The following is a 22,495-nucleotide window of genomic DNA, read 5'->3' on the forward strand; positions in this document are numbered from 1 at the left end:
TGGATAAAATGACTTTTAACACTCAAAAACCATGATTTAAAGAGTGAAATTCAGTAGCCAAACTTCCCACTTTCGGCTACTGAAGTGCTCTCTGGACAGAAAGTGTCAAAAGGGCACTTAGGCTTCAGAAATGCATAACTTTTTGACCGGAACCCAGATTTTTGATCTGTTTGAACTGTTGGAAAGCTAATTTGATAAACTTTTCAATGAAAACACTTTCAAAAACAAATTTGCATTTCTCAAATGTAAAAATTTCATTTTAGTCCCCTTTGGTCAAGAAAAGGTTACAAGTAAAGACACTAAGAAATTAAGAGTTTAAAAAACTCATAACTTTTTGATCCGAACTTGGATTTTTTATCCGTTTGAACCATTGAAAAGCCAATTCAATGTATTTTGCAACTAAAATACTTTTCAAAATTAATTTTGCACTTTTGAAAAATTTATTTAATTTTCCCTTGATAAAAAATTAGGTAAAAACTAAGTTGAACAAGATATTCTTAGTACCACCTAGACTTGAGCCAACACAATTAATAAAATGAGATTTAAAAGATATAAAATAAATAAAAGTTACATTGTAGGTTCCCATTAATGTTTGCTTCCTTATGTTGCTCTTCCTTAACCTTGATTTGAAGCAATTTGGCAATTTTGAGTCTATGGCCTATAAACTCAACACAAACACTTTCAAAATATATTAGTAGCACACTAATTGTTTATTATCATCAAAACATGGGTTAAGGCACCTAGGTCCAACAATCTCCTCCCTTTTGATGATGACAAATAATTAGTGGATGAGGAAAATTAAGCACAAGTGAAGTATGTGTTTTTCAGAAATTCTCCTCCTTAATGTGCTCCCCCTTTCAAAAACAGTTTATGCCTTACTAAATAGAATTTTGAGAGCATATAAGAGAGGCTTTGACTCAATGAATGCAATGCCATGAGTCCTAGGTGAATGATGATGCAAAGTTGTTTTTATATCAAAAACAATTCAGAATATATATCAAAGGATTACCAACAAGCATCACATAAGTATACCCAAAACATGTATCCCACTAAATCATCATTTATATATCATGTTTAAAGCTTAAAATTTGGAATTATTCATCCACTTAGCTATTCATCCACTAACTATATATCTCCCCCTTTTGGCATCATCAAAATGCAATATAGAAGGAAAAACATACAAAAATTATGGCATCATTCAAAGGCTTACTACCATGCCAAAAGCTTAAACTTTTAGTATCATTGTCAATTCAGTAAGCATTTCAAGGATAACTTCCAGTTAGAAGGTTTACATTTGAGCATAGAAAGTGACACCATTAAAGTGGTTATATGGTAGCTAAGCAAATGTGCATAATTAACTTGATTTGAAACTGAACATGAGTATAATTATGACATTGAGACACTTAGAACACATGTATAGTGTATGCTCAATCTAGAGGTAACATACCAATTATTCTAAAGAATAGCCTATAAAGAACCAATAAGACTACAATACAAATTTACTAATTTCATTTGCATAGGACTTGTAAAACCATCAAGGAGTCTATTCAAAGCATCAACAGAATCTTGGCAAATAACCTTCATAGAATAATTAAGGAGAACAATGTCAAGGCTGTCAAGCATGCCTAATTCTCTCTTATTGAAATTAAACCTATCTTCACACAAAGGTTTTGTAAAGATATCAGCTAATTGGTGATGTGTATCAACAAACTCAAGAACAACATCACCATTCAATACATGATCACGTATAAAATGATGTCTAATGTCTATATGCTTGGTTCTAGAATGTTGTATGGGGTTCTTGGTCAAATTGATTGCACTTGTGTTATCACATTTAATAAGAACGTGATCAAGAGATATTTTGAAGTCTCTCAATTGTTGTTTGATCCAAAGTATTTGGCTATAACAAAGACCCGCGGCTACATGTTCGGCTTCGACCGTGGAAAGTGCAACCGATTTTTATTTCTTACTACACCAAGAAACTAAAGAGTGTCCTAAGAGTTGACAAGTACCTGAGGTACTATTCCTATCAAGGAAGCTTCCAGCAAAGTCGGCATCTGAGTAGAAACATAAATAAAAGAATGCATTTCTAGGATACCAAAGACCTAAATGCAATATACCATTCACGAATTTGAGAATACGTTTAACAACATGCAAATAAGACTCTTTAGGACATAATTGAAAACATGCACATAAACATATGGAAAACATAATATCCGGTCTACTAGCTGTGAGATACAAAAAAACTACCAATCATACCTCTATAGAGCTTTTCATCAACTGATTTTCCTTTTTCATCCTTGTCAAGTTTGGTATTTGTGCTCATTGGAGTTCTACTTGGCTTGCTATTCAGCATTCCAAACCTCTTGATCAATTCTTTGGTGTATTTGGCTTGGTTGATAAAGATGCCATCCTTATCTTGCTTTATTTGAAGCCCAAGGAAGAACTTGAGTTCTCGCATCATGCTCATCTCAAACTCACTCTTCATTGTATTAGTAAACTCTTCACACAAACACTCATTAGTAGTACCAAATATAATATCATAAACATATATTTGTACTACAAGGATGTCATTTACATGATTTTTAACAAAAAGAGTTGTATCAACTTTTCCCTTTGAAAAACCATTTTGTAAAAGAAAGTTACTAAGCCTTTCATACCAAGCTCTAGGAGCTTGTTTCAAACCATACAAGGCTTTAGTCAATTTGAAAACATGGTTTGGAAACTCATGATTTTCAAAACTAGGAGGTTGCTCAACATATACCTCCTCATCAATAAAACCATTTAAAAAGCACTTTTGACATTCATTTGGAAAAGCTTAAAATTCATGTATGATGCATATGCAAGCAAGATGCTAATGGCTTCTAATCTAGCTACGGAGGCAAAGGTTTCATCATAGTCAATGCCCTCCTCTTGGTTATAGCTTTTGGCTACTAACCTAGCTTTATTCCTAGTTATGTTTCCATCCTCATCTAATTTTTTTTTTTAAACACCCATTTGGTTCCTATGGATGGATGGTCCTTTGGCCTAGGAACTAAGGTCCAAACCTTATTCCTTTCAAACTGATTGAGCTCCTCTTACATTGCAAGTACCCAAATCTCATCATTAATGGCCTCATCTATGCTCCTAGATTCTATTTGAGAAATGAATGCAATGTTATTACATATATTTCTAAGAGAGGATCTAGTTGTTACCCCTTTTGATGTATCACCAATGATTAGGTCTTTAGGATGATCCTTCTTGAATGTCCAATTTTTGGGTAGATCTTGTTGAACTTCTTGATATGAAACTAGTTGACCTTGTTGCTCTTGAGGCTCAACTTGATCCACTCCCAAGTCCTTCAAGGGATCTTCCATGTGTTGATCTTGAATTCCACTAGATTGAAGATCTTCAAGAGTCAACTCATCAAGATTACCTACAACATCATCATCACAAGAGATATCCTTTCTAGGACTAAAGGGGTTAGCTTCATTAAATACAACATGCATTGACTCCTTAATAACTAAAGTTCTCTTATTGAAGACTCTATATGCTTAATTAGATGTAGAGTACCCCAAGAAGATACCTTCATCAGTTTTGTAGCTAAATTTATCTAAGTTATCTTTGGTATTCAAAATGAAGCATTTATAACCAAAAACTCTAAAATAACCTATTTTAGGTTTCTTGCCATTCCATAGCTCATAAGGGGTTTTCTTTAAAATAGGTCTAATCAAAACTTTATTTGAAATATAACAAGCCGTATTAATGGCTTCCACCCAAAAATAAGTAGGTAAATTATATTCGTTTAACATAGTCCTCGCCTTGTCTAAAAGAGTTCTCTTTTTTTTTTCAACAACACCATTTTATTGGGAAGTCCTAGGAGAAGAAAAATTATGAGTAATCCCTAGTGAGTTATAAAACTTATCAAATTTCTCATTTTCAAATTCTCTACCATGATCACTCATAATAGAAGATATTTGAAAACCCTTTTCATTTTGAACCCTTTTTGAAAATGTCTCAAAAATATCAAAACATTCATCCTTATGAGCAAGGAATGTAACCCAAGTATACGTAGAGTAGTCATCAATAATCACCAAGGCATAATATGTACCACCTCAGCTAGCTACTCTAGTAGGACCAAATAAATCCATATGCAACAATTGAAGGGGTCTAGAAGTAGATACCTTATGAATAGATTTAAAAGAGCTCTTGACTTGCTTACCCATTTGGCATGCATTACATGTAACACCCTAAGTTTAGGATGCCTAGAACCACACCTTGTTATGAGAGAGGAGACATAAATAATGAAATACAAAAAAGAAAATACAAGAAAAACAAAGGAAAAATCATAGCAAAGAAATGTAACCGAATAAGTGGGAAACCTAGCGATGGGAAGTCACGAGTGGACCGTTGACTGGAACGGAAAACATTTTTAAGACTTAAATAGACCCTTATTGAAGAATAAATATCATTAGAAAAATCAAAAAAATTAAATAATTAGTACAAAGAAAAGTGAGAAATCGAAAAGCAGACAAAAACGAAAATTGAGAATGCCAGGCATTATGGTCATTTGACATTCGAATTGTCTTTTGACCTAAATTTCCATTAAAAATAAATAATATTACACTTAGAAAATGAAATGAAAAATTTGTTTAGTGGTACCTAAAATAAATAGCCAAAAATGGAGTGGAAATGGTGTAAATAACACATTAAACTTATAATATGGTTAAATAATGTGAGTGGGCCACTAAAGGAATAAACTAAAGACATAGTGGGACAGGTGTACATCCATTATCCAAGGCAGAAACTTCATCTTCTCCATTGTACCAAAGTTGCCGTGAATGAAGGGAGAGGAAACTCCATGGACATTTTCATGCAAGCTTGATCCATCCCTCCATTTCAACTCCATTCACTTGGGTTCCTTCATGAAACTTTGTCTACTCATCACAAGGAAGAGTTTGATACTAAATTTGAGAAGTTTAAGCAAGGTTTAACAAGCTCCAAGCATAAGGTAAGTCCATAATTTTGAAGATAGCTTTGTTAAGTTTTGTGTGCATGTTATGGGTGTTGGTTTTGTGAAGGAAAATTTTGAGTTTGAAGAGTTATTGTTGTTTTCATTTTGGACAGCCATGGAGTCACGTTTTTGATGAGATATTTATGCATATAATTGATGAGAAATAATGTTGATCATGGTGATTTAATATCCTAGAGGATTATTTCACATATATATGGTGATTTATGCACTTGGATGGGAATTGGTAAATTGTAGGGCACTTTGATGTTGAAGAAGGTTTTCGGCAGCTTGGGGACCCTTGAATAATTGTATGTATTGATGGAAGTATTGGCAGAATGTTGACATAGAAGAATTGATGAATGTGTATGTAAATTAGTAGTGGAAATTATATGTAATGATTAGGTGTAATTATGTACATATATTGCTAAATTTGGACTTTGTGGTTTAGGGTTGTAATTGATGTATTGAGAATGTTTGTATTCTGTCCAAATTGACCATAGTAAGAAGTGATAAATGAATATGGAATGGTATAACATCAGAATTGGGTATGGGGATTTAAGGTAGAGCAAGTTAAATGTGTGTTTGAATTGGGGTTTGAAAGACACATAGAGGACAGTGTGCAAATAGACCTATAACTTTAAATGTGTAACCTCAATTGGTATGAGACCAATTGGAGGTGAAACTAGGCACAAAATGTGCCAACTTTCATTGAGAGAACATACCAAAATTCTGCTTGCAAGGTGATGTGAAAAATGACCAATTCGGATTACGTACACTTGAGACCTAAAAACTGACCATTTGGGCAGCAGTGAGTATTTAGGCCATAACTCACTCAAAACAGGTCCAATTGACCTGAAAGTTTAACCATGAATAGTTAAGACCCATACCTACAAGTCTTATGAAGATACCAAAGCCCAGAAATGACCATAAGCAAGTCAAAAAGCTTGCACAAGTTCGGGTCCTAAAACTGGCGAACCAGAGTTGACCAAATTGACCAAAAATTGACCTAAATTGATACCATTTGACCAGCAATAGTGTAATGACCATAACTTGGTCTACTTAACTCGGATTGACCTAAAATTTTGCCCCGCGTGCAATAAGACATAGATCTACAAGTTTGTAGTTTTGAAAAACCGAGGGAACTAGGAGGTCAAACCAATATCAAGTTGCATTAAAATGCACTAAACAAGGAAACGAGTTTGGCAAAACGTACCAAACCTAAAACCCTATCGAATGTGACATATTAACGATACTAAAACCTAATTTACCTAAGGTATATTAGGTGATTAAGTGAATAATTGAGTTGATGCATTATTTACTAAACACCATCGTTAGAGGCAAATTAAATTAGCATGAAACACTTCAAATTGTGTTTCTCGATTAACAAGGACTAAAGGGAAAGAAACAGTCAAAACCAGGAGACAAATATCAGAGGTTTGTGCATAACAACTATTTCTCTTGAATTTTCAATTGAAATAAATATTGACTATTTGTATATTATTGTTTTAAATTGTGTTTGTGCACAACAAATGTTTCTTTTGAATTATTTTCAATGGAAATAAATATTGACTATTTGCATATCATTGTTTTAAATTGTGGAAATGTGTTTGGTGGACACTTATTGATTGAAAAACATTGTGAATGGTTTGAAACTGTGAAAAATTGTTTGAATGGTATTTGATGGATACTTATTGATTGAAAAGCAAATGGTTTTGTGGAAATTGAAGTGAATTACGAATTGTGTTGCCATTTTGTGAATGAAATTATAACTTTGGAAATTTATTGGATTCTTACGGATCATTTGAATAAAATGTTTGGAATTGTTTTGACTCACAATTGGCATGACACTGATAATATGTTCCTCCTCCATTAATGGGGTGAGTGTGATTATTCCTCCCTCTTTGACTTATCAGTCTGGGGTGAGTATGATTATGTTCCTCCCTCTTGACTTCCTAGTCTGAGGTGAGTATGGATGAGTACTCATTAGATAGCTAGCTTCCTCCCTCATTGATTTCGATTATTGGGGTGAGTATGTCTTGTCGTGGTGTACAACACGGCATATATGGAAAAATTGTGTCATGACTTAAATTATGATATTGATTGGCAACACTGTATTCTCTTATTTGATCGAATGGTGTTATTGATTTGCAAAGCGATATTATTCAATTATTTGATCGAATTGTGTTATTGATTTGCAAAGCGATATTATTCAGTTATTTGATCAAATTGTGTCATTGATTGGAAAAACTGATGTTATTCAAGAATTTGATCAAATTGTGTATGAATTGGCGGTATTCTTAAGCTATTTGACTAAATTGTGTTATTATGAATTTTGATAATTTGTGAATTGGAGTTTAAATTCCTTATGACATTCATTGTCTTGAAATCAACTATGGTTTTAAGTATCCACTAATGATATGATTTATGAATTGTGATTTAAAATTGTATTTGGTTAATGTTGGAGACATTGTCTCGTGATAGCTTTATATGTAGAGAGATAGAGATTTTGGGTATAGTGAGTATACCATATGTGGCATTAATGTATATTCACTGTATGTATATTTTGTTCTTGGTTTTGTAAATTTAAGTTGTACAATAAAGTTGTAAAATAATTATGAGTTAATTGGCTTGTACAAATAGTGTTATATTTTGTATCTTAGTCTTTGAAAATCACTGGATTTGACTTGAGAAATGTGTTGTGTTGATAAAAATGTTGGAGTTGAGATTTGAAAATATATTGAAGTGCTTTTCTGAGTTTTTTGTCCAAAATACAAATGGCACCTTGCCAAAATTTTATACTCCAAATAAATCAAATGAGTTAGTTGTTTCACTTCAGTTCACCAAAGTCTTTCACACCTGTAAATAGTGCTCACCACTGTAAAAGAAGAAAAGTTTTTAAAATCCCTTGTAGTGTATTTAATGGATTATCAGTAGACGGAGTTGGTAATTCATTAGGTATACTACGGGATCATGTTATGCCTTACAGAGGGGTAGGGTGTGACATTACACACCTTATCCTTTTGAAACTTGATCTTTGACAACCCATCAACTAGCTCATCCTTGTTCAAGTTTGCAAGAAGGTCCATGCTAGCATGTGCAAGCCTTCTATGCCAAGTCCAAGAGTCATTACTAATAGAAAAAAAACACTTGACATCTTTGTTAGACAAAGCATGCAAATCGATAACATAAATATTTTCAATTCTTTCACCAATAAACAATATTTTGTTATCAGTCATCCTAGACACAAAGCAAGATTTAGACTCAAAAATAACTCTACAACCCTTATCACATAATTGACTAACACTAAGAAAATTATGTTTTAAACCATCAACCAAAAGCACTTTGTCAAAAATAGGGGAGTTTTCCTTAGCAACCTTATCTATTCCCACAATTTTACCTTTACCATTATCACCAAAAGTCACTTGCCCACCTCCATCTTTCTTTTCAAGTGAAAGGAAGAGATTGGCATTTCCGGTCATGTGTCTTAAACATCCACTATCCAAGTACCACTTGCTTTTAAGCTTTGAGGATTTCAAACACACCTACACATGATAATTCAATTTACTTTAGGTACCCAAATGTACTTGGGTCCTTGGGGATTAGTAGTTCCATCATTAAAATCAAATATTCTACCATATCCAAGATGGATTTTCCTAATGGCACACCTATAGTTGGTGTGACCAATCTTACCACAATAGTGACAATGTCCATTGAACCTTCGATGTGTATGAGGGTGAGCAAATGGTCTCATATGACCAATCTTTTTATGTTCATTATGTGAATGTGAGCATGAGGCATGGTGAGTGTGATAATAGTTATGAGGCCTAGTAGCATGTCCCCTACAAAGGTTTAGCCTAGATGCAACTCTCCTAGATGTATATGTCCTATTTACATTTTGTCTAGGAGCATATTGATGAAATGAAGTCTTTCTAGTTTCATTACCATAAGATTTCTTTAGCACTTGTCCTTTAAGATTGGGCACTTTTGGACTAGGCACTTGGAGACTAGGCTTATTAGAACCGGATGCTTTAACAAAGATGGTCTTAGAAGGAGGTGCTTGTGACACCCCTTGCCCGTCTACAGTGTAGCCGAGCCAGACATGTCACACTCGTTGCCGGTGCACCCTAGCTTATCTTACTTTATTCTTTTAATAATTTGTTCTTGTTATATTTTAATATCAATTATTTTTCTAGGGAGAAACCAATGGAATTTCCCCTGTTTCTATTACCATTTGGTGCATTTCACTATTCACCTGCTTGAAATTTTCAATAATATTTTAAAATAAAAATCTCATCCATTATTCTCATAATCATCTCACATTTCAAATATCATCCATGTATTTCAATTTCATATTCATTTCCATGCACTTCCATTCATGCACAATTTATATATAAAAATTCTGAAGTTTCATTAATTTACATGATTTACAGACTGATTACATAAATTCATAATTTATATGATCTACAAATTAATTATAATTCCATAATCTATATTTCAACATACAATTCATAATTTACATACAATTAATAACTAATTATAATGTATAAAATACATAATATGACCTATATGGGCCCTATCTACATGTATTGCTGAGGAGGTGATAACCTTGAATACTTCAGACACTTCTGCAGATCTAGACTCCAAAAATACCAATCAGATGTCCACTGGGTTTTTGCTTCAGTACCTATGCGAGGGAAACAAATCCATCGCGCTAAGCATTGCTGCTTAGTGGTGCAATAATTTAACAAGAAAATAATATACAAATAAAGAAAGAAATGGATTATACTTTGGATACTCTGGGATTTAATCTAATTTAATATAATACTTCTACTATCAACTATCTTTCGTTCTAATTTATTTCTCTTAAGAAGCAATTTATTCCTAAAGTAACAGTAGTAATATACAATCCCCGAAAATTCTAAGAATATTATTATTCTTAACTTTATATTATCATAAAAAAAAATAAGTACATTTGTAATGCTTATTTAAGTTATATCTCTTTTGCAAATCTTTTTATCATTTAATTCAATACTTTCTATGTCACACCCTACCCCTTCGTAATGTATGATATGATCCCGTAGTATACCTAATAAATTACCGAACTTCGCCTACTGATAATTAATTAAGTACACTACAAGGGATTTTGACAAAACAAATGCATTTTTAAAATTTAGCATGGTGATAAAAATTTATCTTAAGTGTTTTCAAGTCAAGGATTTATCATTAAACTTAGTAATAATTAGGCATTTAAAAATTTTGCGGAAAATTCGCGTGGTTACGACTAAAACTAGATAAAAACAGTTCTTCAATTTATCTGCAAAAGTAATTTACAAAAAAATGTCCCAATCCAATCTCAATAATTGATAAATCATTTCTAGTAATCATCTCAATTCATTTTTAACAAACTCATCATAAAGGAAATAATTCATTAATTACAAAATTTAGAAAGAAAATTTAAGTACTGCATTCATTGGGGTAATACAATTTATTTCACAAAAATATACAGGTAATTAAAATTTTCAGATAATATTACAATAATCTATATTTGATTACATACCAAAATAATATTACAAGAGTTTTTGTACATTGCTCAAACGTGCTTACATACATATAATTAAATGACTACATCACAAACTAATGCATTCGGGTATACATACAATATACTCAAAATTTATCCCAGCCTGTCTTCAAGTCGCAGCTTCAAGTGATCTCACTTGACTGCTCTATCCTTTCTTTTACCTACGACAACATACAAAGCTATCGCTAAGTGGTGAACTCAGTGGTGCACAATTAATAATTTAAAACTTAATACAAGTTACGCTTTAATAAAAATAAAATTTATTTATTTTCTTCAAATTCATGATCAAAAAAAAATAATATTTTCAATCATGCAAATTATTCATTTGAATAACCTTTTGATCAAATAGTAACAATTTATTCACAATTCTCTTAAATCATAAAACAATATAATATTGTTCAAACACTGACAAATATTTATTTCAATCACAATTTATCAAATTGTCATAAGTTAAAGAATGTTAAAAACATTCACACAGCTTAGAGCATGACACTAAAATAATGTCGGGTTGTACACCACGACAAAGCTAATTCATCCCAATAGCCAAAGGCTAATGAGGCACCAAGGCTAGCTAGCATAATATATGAGTACTCATTCAATTTCTTCCTTAACTGGTACACACCTCAATACTTCAACCAGAGAGGGAATTCTTTTCTTCCCATTAGGCAAGCTAATGAGGAATTTGATCACATTGCCATGCCAACTGTGGTTTCAAATCATATTCAAAACAATTTCTATTCATAAAAAGTATTTACAAATCACTAAACATATTTAATCATTGTAAATTCATGGCAATATCTCAAATGTACCATTCACAATTTATAATTCTCAAACCATGCAATAAATCCTTAAATGCATAGGAGAAAACATACTTAAATCATATAAAGTCATTCAAAACCCATTATAAATTTAAAACAGATAAAATAAGTTAGTTGTGCACAAACCTCTTTCGTTGACTTCATTTAATCCAACTTTCTTTCTTTCTTTGAAGATCCCTTTCCAACTGAAATACATAATTTTAAAGTGTTTCAATATCCATTCGAACCATTTCTAATAATTAATTCTAATAATTTTATTTTTGCATACAAGATTTACCTATTAGGTCTTCTAAGTTGAATTCTTGTATTTAGGGTTATGGAGTTACTAGTCAAACATAAATGTTGACTTTCCACAGTTAACATATATATTAATTCTGGTTGCACTATGATCCCTCAATTTGAGTTTAACTCATGTTGGCCTCAATTGCAAATCATATTTCAAAGCTTAGTGTATGTTATTTTAAATTTTCAGATTCATGGCCAATGTTTACTATCCATTGGACCAATGTTACAGTGAGAATTTAACAAAATTCTCTTCATAAAATTGTTTCTTATTGTGTCTTCTTTAATTCCCTTTTTGAATCACTCTATTTGGAGTTGTATAACTCAAGTTATGGTCAATTAACCATAACTAGGTCAAATATGAATTTCAGTTTCCTTACTAGGCAATTTTTGTATGGAATTTAACCAATTTATTTGGATAGCTTGTAGTAACATTTAGGCTTAGCATTTTTCATAGGATTTGTTGTCCTATATCTTAAGGTCACTCAAAAATTTTAGTTGCAATTTTTCAAGTCTTGTAGAATTACTTATGGTCAACTTATTAGGCTGGACTCAAAGGTCTTATATTGGAATGGTCCTCAATTAGGTCAGAAACTTTGACCTATAATTCAGACTTCTTGCATTCATAATTTGAGGAAAGTGTCTAAAGCAATGTTTTAGTTCTGTTTCTTAACTTTCCATAATGGTTTGAAACTTTTCAACTGAAGCTTTCTAGTGGTAGATAAGCTTAAAACAGTATTCTGGATTCATTGGTTAATTATGCCAATTTCCAGATTTTGTGCACTAATTTGACCTAGCCGGATGACCTAGTTTCCTCAATTTCTGGGTTTTGGTCCAATTACCAATTTTGTAGGTCTATGTCTTATTGAAATTGTGGCACTGATTTTAATGTCATTTGGAGTTCTATAGACCAAGTTATGGTCATTTTACTAAAGCTGGATAATTTGCACTTGTTTAGCAAATTATGGTCGATTTCGATTCTGGACAGATTTTGTAACCCAACTTGGGCAAGCAATTCGACTTGGTTAATGGCATTTCTGGGCTTTGTGGTCTTAACCAAAGTTGTAGCCCTATGTCTAATTTTTCCAACAGTATAAATTTTAAGTCATTTGGACCTGTTTTCAGTGAGTTATGGCCAATTACGTGAATATTGTTCATATGGTCAAATTCTGGGTTTGCACATTACCAATTCCGGATTAGGTCAAATTTAAGGTCAATTTCCGAACAGAATTTTGGCATGTTTTCTACATGAAAGTTGGTTCATTACATGTCTAATTTTACCTCCAATTGGCTTCACACCAATTGGGGTCTCACAATTAGGGTTGTAGGCTCAAATGCATACTGCCCTCAAAATAGTTCTCAAATACCAATCAATTTACACATTCAACTTGCTATACCTTAACTTCCCATGCCTAAATTCTGGACTCATAATGTACTAACATCGTTCATCACATCTCATTATGGTCATTTTGAATATTATATACAAATCCTTAATGTACAATATACAACCATAATTCACAAAGTCCAAAATCAACAAAATATACACATGAATACACCTAATTATTACATATAATTCCAACAATAATTTACATACACTTCCATTAATCCCTTAGTACCATAATTCATCAAGTAAATTCATGAAATCAAGCACTCTTCATTGAACCACAAGGCTACCGAAAATCACCATTGGCCAAAGTCTTCCGCAATTTCTTTCAAATCCTAATTCTAAAGCTCAATCACACATACACATGGAATTAATTCACTAACACATCAAATTACTTTAATCAACCTTAATTCCCATCAAATTCATGTAAGAATAAACTAAATACCTTGAACTTCCATAGCTGCCAAAAATTGCACACATCAAATACCCAGCCAATTCCTTAAATTATTCAACCAATCAATTCACCATAACCTCAATACAAACTTTAATTAAGCAAGGGAAGAAATTGGACACTTACCTCTTTTTTGAAGCTTGCTAAAGCTCACTAAAACTCTTCTTTCTTGGTTCCTATATCTTCCCCAAGGTGTGTAGACCACTTTTAATGAAGACACTTATAGGAATCATGGCTTGAATCATGGTAGATGAGGGCTTTGCATGAAACAGCCATGGGAGAGTTTGAGAGAAACCATTTTCGGCCAAGAAGAAGAATGAAGAAGAAGAAGTGAAATGAAGTGGTTAATCCCTTGTCCTTATGTGCTTTTATATGTGCACTAAGGTCCACTAAATATAGTTTAACAATTTAATAATTAAACTTAGTAATATTTCAATTAATACGAAGACAGAATACATGCATTGCAAGTTCAGTGAAGGCCAAACTGGCGATAGGGAAGGAGTTAGTTTGGATGGAGTGGTACTATCCCAAAGTAATCACTTTAAATATCTCGGCTCAGTCCTTCAAGTAGATGGGGGATGTGAGGAGGATGTTAGTCATAGGATTAAAGCCGGATGGTTGAAGTGGAGATGTGCCACGAGAGTTTTATGTGATCGCAAGATTCCCAATAAGTTGAAAGGAAAATTCTACCGTACAGCCATACGACCGGCTATGTTATATGGTAGCGAGTGTTGGGCATTGAAGGAGTCATATGCGTCTAAGATAAGAGTTGCAGAGATGAGAATGTTAAGATGGATGAGTGGCCATACTAGACTAGATAAAGTCCGTAATGACAGTATTAGAGAAAAGGTAGGAGTGGTACCAATTGAGGATAAGTTGAGAGAAGGGAGATTGAGGTGGTTTGGTCATGTGAAACGTAGACATATGGAGGCTCCAGTTAGACAAGTAGAGCACATTAGGTTAGAGGATAGAAAGAAAAAAAGGGGTAGACCTAAATTGACTTGGAGAATAGTAGTACAACATGACCTAGAAGTATTACAAATTTTTGAGGATTTAACCCAAAATCGTTTAGAGTGGAGAAAGCGAATCCATATAGCCAACCCCAAATTTTTGGGATAAAGGCTTAGTTGAGTTGAGTTGAATTGAGTTGAATATTTTAATTAATCCCTCAATATTCCTTTAATTACAATATGTGTAAACTTTCTTATTTTCATGGCATTTTCAAAATTTAATATCACTTATTTTTAATGGACATTTAGGTCAAAATTCAACTCTAGGTGTCAAATGACCAAAATGCCCCTCTTCAAGTTGTATTTCCAATTTTTCGGTGCTACCGATTAACTTCTTGACCCGCCAATTTCTTTAATTTTCGTTTTCATTTATACTGACTAACTACCTTTTCTTTGATATTTTCAATGTCAATTATACCTCAATAGATATTTAATTATGTCCCAAAAATATTTTCCAGGGTTTCCCGAGGTCCAGGAGTAGTCAACGGTGTTCGTCGTAACTTCCTGATGCGGTCACCCATCGCTGCGGTTCTAGCTCATTTAACCTAATTGCATTTCATCTCTTTTATTTTTCTTATATTTTCTTATTATGTATTTCATCATTTTATGTCTCCTCACTAACATTTAAGTATAGTTCAGGACATCCTAGCAGTCCGGACAAACAACGATCATCGAAACAGTAGAATGCATAAACTACTTAATATAGGGGTGTTACATTCTAGGTTATCGCAGATTATTTCATAATAATTAAATTTTAATATCGTTCCAATTCATTTCAATTCTTTCTACTAAATAACTAATCTAATTTATTTTAAATATTCTTACTCATTTATTTAATTATTAGTATTTTCAGTTGCTAATATTCTTAACTTATTTTAATAAATTTCACTGCCCAAGTAACCTATGACAGACTGACTAAACTGGATAACAAGTCGTGGGCACTGGACACTGTAGTGTCTCCAGCCGTCATACCATGGGATGTGCAAGTTCAGTACGTCAACCATGGATGCAGTCAGTATGGCTAAAAGCCATGATAACATATCAGTATGGCTAAAAGCTATGATAATAAGTAATCGGGCATAAAAGCCATGAGTGCGGGCATAAAGCCATGAAGACAGGCATAAAGCCTTAAGCAGTATTGCTAACCCTATTGGCATGCCAATCTATCCAATCTGACACACGTGTCTAGGCAATACATGGGCACATTAGTACCTTTAAGGGTTCATAAGTATCATTATTTTATTATATGTTCCAATTATAATTTATAACGTTTTAAATTTTATTACTAGCAGAAGTGTAAATGTTTAAAATACAATTCTACCTAAATTATGCATTTATCATTTTATTCATTCATTTTGTCATTCATATTGATCATAATTTATAACATTTATTTTCATGTGTAATTATATTCAAAGCATTTTTCCTTATCCTTTCTCTAATAATGAGAACTAAAGTCTCATTCATATATTCATTTATTCATTATACTATTTATATAAATTATCATTCATACTCCAAGTAATCCATGAACATTTCATGGATTTCAAATTATAACATGATCCCGTGGTGCACCTAATGAATTACCGTACTTCGCCTACTGGTAACCCATTAAATATACTGCAATGGATTTTAAAATAATTTCCGTTCATTTTTAAGTTGGTGGGTAATTTATATCAAGTATTAAAAACCTTTAATTGACACTAAGTCATAAATCAAATTCTTGATTAAAATCTGATGTTACAAAAAATTTTCCAAATTTCGGCAAAGTGCCAGCTGTATTTTGAGAAAACAGTTCTTCAAACCTAAAAGGAAAAACACTTCCAATATGTTTTCTCAACCACAACTCCAATACAAATCAATTTCATCTCAATTCCATATAAGAACGCAGTTTGCAATCAAACGCAATTTATTTTAAACCAATACTGAAACATCTCATTTCAATCTCACAATGTTAAATGTAAAAGAAATAATTGATCATTCACAAAATATAAAAATTTAAATAATCACATTCATTGGGTATTAAAATTGGTATAACAAAACTTTGTAGGGGAAATAAAATCTCAAATTAATATTATAATGTTTTTCATTCCATTACATACCAAAATAATATTACAAAAATTTTTGTACAACTGCTCAAACAATTTACATACATATAATTACATGCATACATCAAAATCTAATGTACAAGGGTATACCTCTAATATACCTGAAGCTAATCCCAATGAGTCTTCAAGGCGCGGCTATCAGAAATCTCATTCGGCTGCTCTATCTTTACTTTCACCTGCGACAGCATACAAAGCTATCGCTGAGTGGTGAACTCAGTAGTGAACAACTATAATTTAAAACATAATACACAATACCCTGACAAAATTTTGGCAAGAATTTGGAAATCTTGAAATTCATCAAAATTCCAAAAAAAATTCAAAATATCTGTTGTCAATAATATAAATCATTTGTTAAAATGACTTTGCTCAAGAATTTCAATTTATCAAATCATAACTGAACATTTAAAAAAATTCCAGCAATTTATGGAAATGAATCTTAATTTCAATAAAATCAATTATGCATAAATCCCATTTGAAATCACAATTCTTACTATTCAAAACCCATTTTTCATCTCACTAACTATGCAAGACTAATCCGTAAGGGCCATCTATAGGGTGATTCTAACTCCCTATGGTCGGGGAGATCGAATCAGGATTCTAACTCCCTAAGGTCGGGGAGGTCGAATCATCGTGCATAGTACACACCACAATAACGAAACTTCTGAAAGGGCCTATGAAAAACTTAGATCTAACCTCTAATAAGAGGAAAATCTAAGCCTGGGCACGTACCATAGTAATCAAAATAAAGCTAACTCCATTTTCTCTTCAACAAATGAGAGAGACGGGTAATAACCTAGTCAAGCATCTATAGTGAGATATAAAACAATATCATGAATCTCTTTGTCCTTTTTGTGAGCGTAAATCACAATACAATTCAATTCAAAGCCAATTTCAATGCCTAATAATTTTTTTATGCCCATCACAATTCAAAACATATTTGAATTCCTATGTTAAGGATAAACCATTATTCAAATCAAATTTTCCATGTAAATCATGTAAACGTATTTCAATCAAAATTTTTCCGAAGCCAGTTTCATTCAATTCATACCAAAATAAAATCATAATTAATTTCATTTTCTAAAACTAAACTCATTCATACCATAACACATTTCAATAATCATTGAAATAAATTCAATAATTGGTAAATATAATGCATAAAGAAACTAAAATCATTTAATCAAACAAAATATGCAAAACGTGAACACTTTAAAACTAGTTGTGCACAAACCTCTTTGTTGACTAATTTACTCCACCTTTTATTTCTTCTACGAAGATCCCTTTTTAACTGAAACACATAAATTTAAAGTGCTTCAGTATCCATTTCTAATACTTAAATTCCAATAATTTCTTTGCAGACTTATCCTACTTATTACGGTTTATAATTTTGGGTCTTTCACATTTTTGTGTATAATGGTACTATTTAAGTCAAAATATTGACTTTTCCATACTTAATAGGTTTATTAATTCTAATTGCACTCATATACCACATTTTGAGTGTCAATTTTGTTGGCATTGATTGCTAATTCAATTTCTAATTTCCCTCAGTGCAAATCCAAAATTTCAGTTTTGATTCACTGTTTTCTACTGTTCCATTAGTCTGGTTACTGTAGAAATTTGGCTAAGTGTCATTCATCAAAGTTGTTCCTTATTGTCTTAGCTTTAATTTTCTTTTTGAATCACTCCATTTGGAGTTTTGTAGCCCAAGTTATGCCATTTTTCTAGCGCTGGCCAGATTGGTCCAAACCCAGAAATTCTGGGTAATTTCTGTTTCTGGCAGTTTTGGGCAACCGATTTTGGGTGGCAAAATGACTTGGTTATGGGCAGAATTTGGGTTGGCGTTCTCCATGAAAGTTGTAGTACTATGTCATAGCTTTCTAATGGCTCAAAAATCAGGTCATTTGGACCTGCCTAGACCAAGTTATAGCCAAATGAACAGACAAACACTGTTCATTTAGTCATTTTTGTACAGTGGCAGTGTGCCAATTCCGGGTTTGACCTAATTGTTCACTAACTTATAGTCACTTTCAGGGTAGGATTTCTACACAAAATTTGTGGCATTATGTGTCTACTTTCTTATCCAATTGGCCTCACACCAATTGGGATGGCAGAATTACAGTTTTGGTCCTAAAAGGGACCTAGGTCAGGCTGTCCAGTAATGACCCCTCACCAATCCGAATTTCATTGCAATTCTAATCACTCTAACACATCTCAATTGGTCTCAAGTGACCATTTTAAACCTCACTTAGGTCAAAATACATTAATTTACCAAATTCTTAATCCCCCCCCCCCCCCCCCAAAAAAAAAAAAAAACCCTAAGGGTCAAGAGCCATAATTTTCTAATTTGCTCCATTCATGCAATTAAACTATATAAACCTCAACTACACCTTCAATCAAGCTTGCCTACCTTTTTAATTGTATCAAAATCCATCAATTTCAAGTTATCTCTAAGCTAGCCGAATTTCACTATGTTCCTCAATATGTTTTTTTTTTTATTTTATTTTCATCAATTTTAGTTCACTTCTAGTGCAAATTCATGAATATAAGGAGAATTGAGGGGATTCTTGACTAACCTTTAAGGAAGTCTTTTCAAAGCTTCAATTCTTCCACTTTCTTCTTCCATTTTATTCACAAGATGCTTGCCAAGATCCAAGAATAAAATTTACTTAAGGGAGCTAGGGCATGTATAGAATAAAATCAAGCTTTTAAAAGCTTGAGATGGTTGTTAATGGTGGAAAGAAATGGGAGAGATGGGGCGGCAAGGAATGAAGAAGAAGACCCAATTGATTTTTTTTTCTTTTAAGTTATTTTATGTGTATTTATTTTTTAAAATTGACTTGGTAAAAAATTAATTAAAAGGAAATTCATTTTTTTGATGTCATTGCATATGTCATTCTTGTGATGTCATAATTCAATTTGCTTTTCTTTTTCTTTTTCCTTTATTTTTCCATGGTTCTTTAATTTAAATCTACATTTCAAAATTTTTATTTCTCAGATTTTATTGGACAGTTAGGTCATGGAGTCATCTCTAGGGGTGAATTGACCAATTTGCCACTCGCCGGTCTGATCCGGTTTATGAACAATTCAGTATTTCTTCTGGAACCCTGACCTAATTATTTGATCTGGTTCTCAACCTTTGTCTGTGATTTTCACATTTCCCTTAGCTTTGTAATTTCTCCTAGGATTGCGGTGTCACAATGTCCCATACAAAATTATGGTTTTGACTGTTCTCACAGTCACTTCCTAAAAGAGCGGACGCGTGAAAAATACAAGTTTATACCATTGAATTCAAAAATTTTCACCTAGGGTCACATGCATCATGCAAGATTTATTTTTATCTATTTGATGTCAATGATAAACAACATATTAAAACACTTTTAATATGTTTTTGGATCTGTATTTGCCATTTAAGATTTTAAAAATAATCAGATTAATTTTAGAACCCTAGATTAGATCAAGAACAAATACACTAACCTCTTGATGCACTGCAGTGTATTTGTGCCTTTCAAATGCGTCTTCAGGACACCAGATGTTGTCTCTCTAGCTTGTCCACACCAAGAACACCTATGGCAGCCCTTGAACAGCTTCTAAAGCTTTTTCTATGAATTAGAAAATCAAGTTCTGCCTTTTAAGAGATTAAAGATGTAAACAGGACACTAGAAACAATTTCTAGTATTTTTAATTCAAGAGATTGTTTACTAATCTCTTGGAATAAATGAGAGATGAAGAAGAAGAGAGGGAGAGCTTCAAAGTGGCGGCACAAAGGAGGAGTAGCTGCTGGTTGTTTATTTTCTTTTCATAACAACACTTATATAGCTAGGTCAACACATTAAACCCTTGCCACATGTCACCCTCTGATTGGTTCTAGGTGTAATTAACCCAATCACATTGTGCCAAGTGCCAAACCTATATTTAATCTTAATTTTAATCATCTTACATGATTAAAAAACATTTGGCAAGCCTATGTGTAATACTATGTGTCACCATCTCATGATGCCACATGTCACACTGTAAAATGACCAAAATGCCCCTGTGTTTTAATTTTGAGTTTTCAATCCAAAATAATTATTTCTCTTCTTCTAATCAATTTATATCAAATATCAATCAATTAATTAATCTTTATTAATTAATTTTTCATTAATTAAATTCATATTTAAACACTTTAAATATAAATTTAACTTATACTATACATCCAATAATCTAGATTTAGTTTCAAGTCATGCTAGAGACTTTGCAATCTAATTGCAAACCAAACCTATTTAATTAATCAATTAAACTCTTTAATTAATTAATTAATTAAATCATATTTAATTAGGTGATAACTTGTGTATGTGTGTGACTTACTAGGCTTATCACTAATTGACAATGAGACATGATAACAACTCTTAATATCATCAGAACTCTTTCTTACCATAAATGATTTCTCTAAATCATTTTATGCACCTCATAGAGCATGGTTAACACCTAGCATAGCATGCCATAGCCACCTAATTAGTAATAAGGTTTACCTTAAATGAACCTATAATCATATGTTACCATGCACTAGAATCTCTCTGTTACAAAATCCCAATTCAAGCTGGAGTCATAGTTTATGCCAAACTCCATTTGCTATGAATATTATGTTCTCTTTTAATTCCAGTTCTTAATTAAAAGATTTTCTCATCAGAAACTCTTTTCTGATTAAGTCTATCTGTCCTGGCCAGGAACTTGAAACATCAAGAACAATTAAATGAACATAGGATTTTATCTCTATTTACTTAGAGGAACAGATTCCATCTTGATCAACACCTACCTCCATATATAACTAGTAGGAGCCAACACACGCCCATATACCCATACACAGTACAAGTATGAAAGCAGTATCAAACTCAAACCACCTATATACAAGATAACTGTGCTATCTCAGGTCTAAAGATTATATGCACTTATATGATTTATGACAATACATTGACAAGAGTAAACTCCATGTGCTTGTCATAAATGTCACTGGTTCAACCTACTTATCATGTATAAGTGCCTATCATATTTGTTATATGGCATGAGACTCACCATTCCATCTTATTTATATCTCATATAAATAACTTGGGAACAAACATGAATACAATCTTTCTGGATAAGTTATGTCCTTATTATGAAGTATCCTCGATTGTGAACCTATTTATGATATTTTGTGCTAGAAATACTGTCACTCATATTCGTAACAACTTAAGAATAGAATTTCTAACAAAATATCAGAGGACTTTTTCTATTACACATAAATATATTATGTAAACAGAAAAGTGGAAATGCCTTTTATTAATAAAAAATGTACAAGATACATACTAAATGATATGCTCTAGGGCATACTACTAACAATCTCCCACTAGTACTAGAGCCATTCATTACAATATCTTAGACCCATCTTCTCAAGATGTCGATCTAGCTGAGTCTGTGACATAGGCTTAGTGAATGGATCAGCTTGATTTTCAGCTGATGCTATTTTCTGCATGGCTACATCGCCTCGCCCAACTATTTCTTTGATAATGTGGTAGCGCCTTTCTATGTGTTTGGATTTTTGGTGAGACCCGGGTTCCTTAGCCTGTATGACCACTCCATTGTTGTCATAGTGTAGTGGAACTGCTGACTCAAAAGAAGGAACTACTGTAAGTTCTATCACGAACTTTTTTATCCAAACAGCTTCCTTTACAGCATCTGATGCAGCAATATACTCAGCCTCGATAGTGGAATCTGCAGTCATGCTCTGTTTGGAAGTCTTCCAACTGACTGCACCTCCATTACAAATGAACACATATCCAGAGGTAGACTTTCTATCATCGATATCTTATTGGAAATCAGAATCAGTATAACCATCCAATTGCAAGTCTCCACCTCCATAGATCA

General features: G+C 32.6%; 1 protein-coding gene across 1 annotated transcript in view; it reads right to left on the minus strand.

Annotated features, from left to right (window-relative positions):
• Positions 1–3,077: 3,077 nt before the first annotated feature.
• The window catches only part of LOC131173830 (uncharacterized), a 40,888-nt gene continuing 21,470 nt past the window's right edge, over positions 3,078–22,495 (minus strand). The window contains exons 2-3 of the mRNA XM_058136372.1: positions 8,391–8,535; positions 3,078–3,415 (exon numbers count right to left, since the gene is read on the minus strand). Coding sequence (XP_057992355.1) covers positions 3,078–3,415; positions 8,391–8,535 — 483 coding nt within the window. The remainder of the gene's footprint in view (positions 3,416–8,390; positions 8,536–22,495) is intronic.

Source organism: Hevea brasiliensis, chromosome 15 (genome assembly GCF_030052815.1).
Source record: "Hevea brasiliensis isolate MT/VB/25A 57/8 chromosome 15, ASM3005281v1, whole genome shotgun sequence".
NCBI lineage: Eukaryota > Viridiplantae > Streptophyta > Magnoliopsida > Malpighiales > Euphorbiaceae > Hevea > Hevea brasiliensis.